The sequence below is a fragment of the Lactuca virosa genome, chromosome 2, assembly GCF_052849685.1.
Source record: "Lactuca virosa cultivar CGN04683 chromosome 2, Lactuca_virosa_CGN04683_v6, whole genome shotgun sequence".
Lineage (NCBI taxonomy): Eukaryota > Viridiplantae > Streptophyta > Magnoliopsida > Asterales > Asteraceae > Lactuca > Lactuca virosa.
The window spans coordinates 238,909,099-238,915,478 of record NC_136427.1 but is presented as its reverse complement, the minus strand read 5'-3'; the positions used below and the strand labels follow the sequence as shown (position 1 = coordinate 238,915,478).

The window sequence follows — 6,380 nt, the reverse complement described above, 5'->3', positions numbered from 1 at the left end:
TAAATAACAAACACATGAATTGATTTACATTTTATAATTTAACTTACATATCCAAAATCCAAATAAAAGACAAATAAATTAATAACAATATAACACATCACCACTCTGAAATTGTAAGATTTGGGCCACTAGCCGAAACAAATTATATCCAATAAAAAAACCCAGCCCTAATACAACTTTATTCTTGTTTGAATCTCACTCCGACAAATCGGACACAACTTGAGTGTTTGCCCACAGTCACAACATGTCTGCAACATATCATATCATAATACATTATTATTATTATTATTATTATTCTTATTATAAAACTCTACTCATAAATACAACACACAAATAGAAATTCAATAACCATACCTGATGTCCACACCCAAAGGCCATATCCTTTGGGTTAGTTAGGCAAATAGGGCATAACTGTAAAAAAAAATATACACAAAATATAACCATCACCAACTTCTAATAAATACAAAACAAAAGTACCGGACTGGACAAAAAAATTAAAATTATGTCCCATCTACATCACATCAGTGCAAATCTTGGTCCAGTGGGCCCTGTCTTGTACTTGTCTCGTACTATGTAAAAAATGGGGCATTTGTGTAGCATCAAAAAAAGAAATAAACGGACCTGATTTTCGTAAGTAGAATTTGGGACAGGTGGCGCCGTTCGATATACACCACTAGTTGGAGGATAATAAGGAACAGCAGTAACAGGGGAAGTTTCGTCATAATAAGATTGTGATGGTTTTGAGCTGATAAAAGATGGTGCAACATGAACCGGAGGAGGAAGGGCGACCCTTTGTGGAGAAATTCCTTTTCGGCTACTGTTAATTTGAAAACAAGAAAGTCAATGCAAGGTCAAACTTAACTATGGTTGGGTTAAAGACAAAGATAGGTGAATTATGAATTACCCGAGTATATTGAGTTCAATTGTTGCTTTATATTGAGTAGGAATTTCCATCAATGCAGCAAGAGCAAATTCTGTCTCCTTACGAATTGGAGCCACATTTTTTGTCATAATTTCCGTGAAGTTCACAAACTGATGAGAACACATAATATGTTTACAGGGAGAAGTGTCTCATAAGATAAAAGAATGTTGAAAAATAGCGTTGTACTTTACCTGGAAATTGTCAAAGCTGCGGGCAGGGATATTATCGTCAAATTCCCTCATTGTGTCCCAAGGCCCATCACCAACCCCAACTAATACAATAGAGAGTGGAAGCTTACTGTTGATGACAAAAAGTAATCTTTTTTAGAGACCATAATACAGTTTTCATAGATATTTTCAGATGATTTCCGTTAATTAATTACCTTGCTTCAACTATAGCATCTACAGTTTTCTGTTCTTGTGGACTCAATCGACCACGTTCAGTATCCACACTTCTTGTCACCTATATAATTACAAAATATTAATTTTATATATTACATTAGTTGACAGTCATCTTATTATGGGACTAAATGACCATTTTATCCTTGCATTCCAAAAAATAAAAAAACAGAATCCTACCTGGCCATCAGCAATGATAACCAAAACATGATATTGGCCACCACTTTCTTCAACGGTTGTCATGGCCTTTTCAATGACAGGGGCGAATGACGTCGGGCCTGTGTAAAAGTAAAACATATATTAATATATTTAATATGCACCCAAAAAATAAAAATAAAAAGTTGAATTAGTAAGAAAAAGATTTCTAGACCTGCAAGCTTTAGATGGGGTAGAATCTCTCTGTACCTACTCAAGACTTCCTCAAATCCATTACAACACCTCTCTTCCGGATAAAAACTGAAAACATCTTGATCATGTGTGGATGCTGCAAGTTACAAAAAAAAGACTTAAGATATTTATTTTAGTGTCGTTAATCATTATAAAGTATAAAGAGTAGCTTTTCAAAAACTATACCATCTCCAAATCCATAACAGGGAATCAAATTATCCTCGTCAAAAGCTGCTAGGGTTTTCCCAATAATGGTGATCGCCTGTTCATAGGGATTCATACCATCTCCAATGTGATGTAAGCTTTTTCTATGGAAGGATCTTGAACCTGTTTAACCAAACCATGGTTAGCATGTTCAGTAAAACATTGCAAAAAGTGTCAAGGATGATAATATCACCTGTCCACTCATTGCTCTTGGTGAAGTCAATACCAAGAATGAGGTTAGAAGACTCAAGTCCTGCACGTGCAAGAGCCTCACTCACCTGAACAGAAATTAAATCTCTCATTTAATTAACAACAGACTTTCTAAAAGAACCAGGAAAAGGAATGAGTTAACAAGAAACTAAGGATTTTGCAATTCCACAAAGATTCATTCCACCATGTAAAAGTAAAACTTGGTACATGGTAAAATAGGTCCAAAATTTCACATCAATTTTGTAAGACGTGTTCCAGTAAAAAGATTGACATACACAAAGGGATCATAGTATTAATAAAACATATGTCATGATCAACATGTTCAGAATTCAATAAGAAACTGTATTTGATGATACCTGTTCCAACGAATGGTAACTATCAGCAATCGTTGAATACCTCCTGTCAAACTTATTTTGGGGTCTATGGGGTGGTGGACCTCCATAGACAGGGGCTGGAGCCGGGGTTGCAACTGCAGGTCTGTGGGGTGGAGCTGCATAGATTGGGGCTGGATCTGGTGCAGGTGCAGGTGCAGCCGGTGGATATGCTGGATACGCCTCCTGAACAGGGTAATTTTGTTCGTATTGGGTAGGATACGAATAAGAAGGTTGAGAATAACTGCTCTGTTGATTTCCAGAAAAAGATGAAGATGGTCGATAAGATGCAGAATTGTAACTCGCGTCCTCCTCCCTTGATGTGTTGGCACCCATCCGATCGAATTCAACCAATTGATACGCAAGGTTCCAAGCTAATCTTTTCTAAAACAACCTTCTGTAAGGTAAACTCTGATGATTTAACACAAAAGCTTAAAAAATGTATATATCACAGAACTATTCAACTCGATAACAGGATACAGAAGAACACGAAAAAATAATAAACGTCGTTGTTTCTAGGAACCTAAGAACTAAGAAGGCGGTTAGAGAGGAAGCTTCTCCGACGCTAGATTATCGGTGGAGTTACTTATCCCTGTGTATTTCGTGTAGCAAATACAAAAGCTTTTAGATAAACAATCTTTCCATACAAGTATGTCAACACACGGCACCGGAAAATAAATTATTAATATCTTGTTTGCTACAGTCAAAAAAGTAAATTGAATTCAGGAATCATGGTCAACCTAGATCAGCAAAATTCGGTAATTCAGCTTAAATCTGGCACCGCCGCCTAGAACGGAGGCGGCGCGGCTTATATTCGAAATTTTGATCTCAGATTCCCAAATAAACGGACGTAATCTGTAATTAAGCATATTCAGAATACAAGATCAGATGAACTAATGATTCAAAGAGACAAACCTGATTAGATCTTGTGGTTGTATATACTTAAAGAGATTCAATGGAGGAACCTGATTCCGAACTTTTTCAATTAGGAATGAAGTCTACTGGATTTCTTTAATTGGAAATTTGATCGTCGTTCTAATAATTTTGATTTGGGATGAGTGCGAAATCACATGAGTTAGGTGGATGTTGGGTATGCGTGGGGGAATACACGTCAGCAAAGATATATGCTTTCATCCTTAAATTATGCAGCGGGAAAAAATTAAGCATGTGCAAATAGATGTTTATTTTGTCATTTTTTACTTTTTGAATAGTTCGAAAAAGTAATTTTAAATTAAATAATAAGGTATTTTCAAAAAACTTAGGAATTGTAGCTTTTAAGTTTCTAAAAGTTAAATTAAAAAAGTCGTCTCAAAATGAGTTTTAAAAGTTTTATTAAAAAAACTTAAAGTAAATTACACGAATGATCCTTGTTGTTTGTAGTAATTTGCGCATTTGGTCCCTAATATATTTTTTAACTCGGACGGTCCTTATAGTTTGTTTTTGTTGCATCTTTGGTCCCTAACAGACATAAAAGTACTCTTTTACCTTTATCAATGTTTTTAAATATATTTATTATTTATCTTTTATTAATTTTAAAAGGTAAATAAGGTGGGCCCCACCTATCCCGTTCCCAATGTGATGCACCGGTGACATCATCTACAACTTGAACTTGTTAAACTCCATGAAAGTCCTCAAACACACCAACTCTAACAACCATCCCCCGTCCTCTTCTCCGATAATCTTTCTTCGGGCCCACTTTTGATGTACCCACTTTCGATCATCTCACTTTTCATTTATAATGATCTGGGTTCCAAGTTGTACATAAATCGTATCCTCTTCTCCAATAATCTTATCTTGACTTGGCTTCCAAATCAATGATACTCATCTCTCTCGTCTGGAGGTAAAATACATAGAGGTAATCAAAACAATGGTACGTAAATAGTCCCTCTCCAAACTTGGTGACCTAAATGGAAAAAATATAGCTACAAGTTGAAAAGTAACCATGTCATCTTCATCGTTTATGGTTTGAAATTGTAGATTTGTTAAGTTGCAGGTTTTCTAGGGTCAAATGGTTGTCCTTTGTGCGTTTTTATGTATTTTTTAGTTGTAGATTTTCTATATTCAGAGTGTGGGTTAAACCTCTTTACTTCATCGTTTGGTTTAATCTGAAGATATTTGTGCCTTTTTGTTTGCAACGAGTTTGGTTCTTCTATGTGTTTTCTAATTTCTTAACCCATGTGTGGTCGTTGAGTTCACCGAAAGCTACAAGGTGTCACCGCAAGGATTCAAACACCAGATAAGGACAACAATGAATAGTGGGTAGCGACGAGAGGTTGCATTTGGGGTTCTCGGATGAAGAATGAAGATAGGATGAGAGGAAGAAAGTTCACATGGTGGTCATCGGTGGGGTGTGATCTCTTGTCGAAAAAGCGGCAATGGTCATCAGAAAAGAGATCTACGGGTTTGGGGGGAATTTGTAAGAACATCAGGAGAGGTGGGTGGGGATTAAAAAGGATGGTTGTTTTTATTTATTTTGTTGTTTTAAAACTTAAAAATGATACAAAATAACTGTTTTTTTTAATTATTTATATTAAGGGTAAAAGAGTCTTTTATGTCTGTTAGGGACCAAAGACGCAACAAAAACAAACTATAAGGACCGTCTGAGTTAAAAAAAATAAGTTAGAAACCAAATGTGCAAATTACCCCAAACCGCAGGACCATTCGTGTAATTTACTCAAAAGACTTCTATTTGTAACGCTTGGAGATTCGGGCTGGTCAATTTAGTGACAATAAACGTTAAAAATGACTTTTTGATAGAAGGTTATTTAGAATAAATAATCTTAACCAAAGTATAGTATATGTTGTAAGAGTAATTATAGTAACCAAATATCTTGGTGTATATAGTTTTAGGATTTTTTACAGGCTTGCAAATCAAGCTTTTATGTCCTGTAATTAAGGCTGCATATTTGCCTTTTTTGTGTGTTTTTCCTTTTTTACCCTTGTAGAACTTTTGTATATAAAGTGGTCTGTATAATCTAAAGGGTATACAGTTGGGGTTTTTTCTTCACTTTACCTTTCATCTCTTTCACACGCATTCTTGTTCTTTTTCTTCTCTGTATAGTCTTTTATGGTATCAGAGCTTTATCATGGAATCTGAATCAACCATGACTAACGATTCTGGTTCATCACCAATGACTAATTCTCATTCTCTCCCTGTTTTCTACAACCCTAATGCCATCATGGCTCACACCCATCTAACCAAAGAAAACTATGTAAACTGGAGTACCCTCTTCAAAACCCTTCTACGAGCTCACAAACTATTGTTTGTTATCAACACAAACCCACCCCCCAAAACCCTAGCTGATGGCAAAGAAAACCCAGATCATGACACATGGAAGAATGCAACAGACCTGATCTGCTGCTGGATAAAAGGCATTGTTACCCCTGCCATTCAACCATACCTGAACTCCTGTGACACTGCTCCTGCAGCGTGGAATGTTCTGGCTAAGAGGTTTGGCTCCACATCGGCCATCCAAATTGAAAACCTACAAGACCGCCTTCATAACCTCAAGAAACCAACAGACCTTTCTGTTTCAGACTATCTTCTCCAAGCCAAAACTATATCTGATTCCCTTATTGCTGCAGGAAAACCTCTTGAAGACTACGAACTTATTCAACGAATTCTTGGTGGTCTTGGTGTCGAGTTCAAAGAGTTTCTCACCTCCACATCGTCATCACATGTTCGGCAGTCACTCAATCTTGATGACTTGACAGAATTGCTTCTTAAGGAAGAAATGCTACATAAAAAATTTGCAATCCCAGTTGAACAGGCCACAGCCCTAACTGCAACCAAAACCTCTTCTTCTCAACCTCAATCATCATCATCATCTCGACCCAATAACAACGGGAATGGAAATCGAGGAAGCCGTGGTCGTGGTAACCCTAACT

At 36.5% G+C, this 6,380-nt stretch overlaps 1 protein-coding gene across 6 annotated transcripts; it reads right to left on the bottom strand.

The window, feature by feature from the left end:
* LOC145160569 (E3 ubiquitin-protein ligase RGLG2-like) lies at positions 1–3,600 on the bottom strand. Of its 6 annotated transcripts, XM_079079824.1 has the most exons (14): positions 3,408–3,600; positions 3,233–3,347; positions 3,016–3,084; positions 2,478–2,889; positions 2,105–2,189; positions 1,894–2,034; positions 1,691–1,804; positions 1,501–1,598; positions 1,305–1,384; positions 1,114–1,219; positions 905–1,032; positions 622–817; positions 355–411; positions 1–248 (listed from the first exon to the last, which is right to left on the bottom strand). In XM_079079824.1, the coding sequence occupies exons 4-14, from the start codon at positions 2,826–2,828 to the stop codon at positions 168–170; spliced, it is 1,437 nt and encodes a 478-aa protein (XP_078935950.1). In that variant the 5' UTR covers positions 2,829–2,889; positions 3,016–3,084; positions 3,233–3,347; positions 3,408–3,600; the 3' UTR covers positions 1–167. The 6 variants fall into 6 exon arrangements, with proteins under 6 accessions (XP_078935950.1, XP_078935949.1, XP_078935947.1 ...); XM_079079823.1 differs by lacking the exon at positions 3,233–3,347; XM_079079821.1 differs by lacking the exons at positions 3,016–3,084; positions 3,233–3,347 and having other exon boundaries at positions 2,478–2,903.
* Positions 3,601–6,380: the final 2,780 nt, after the last annotated feature.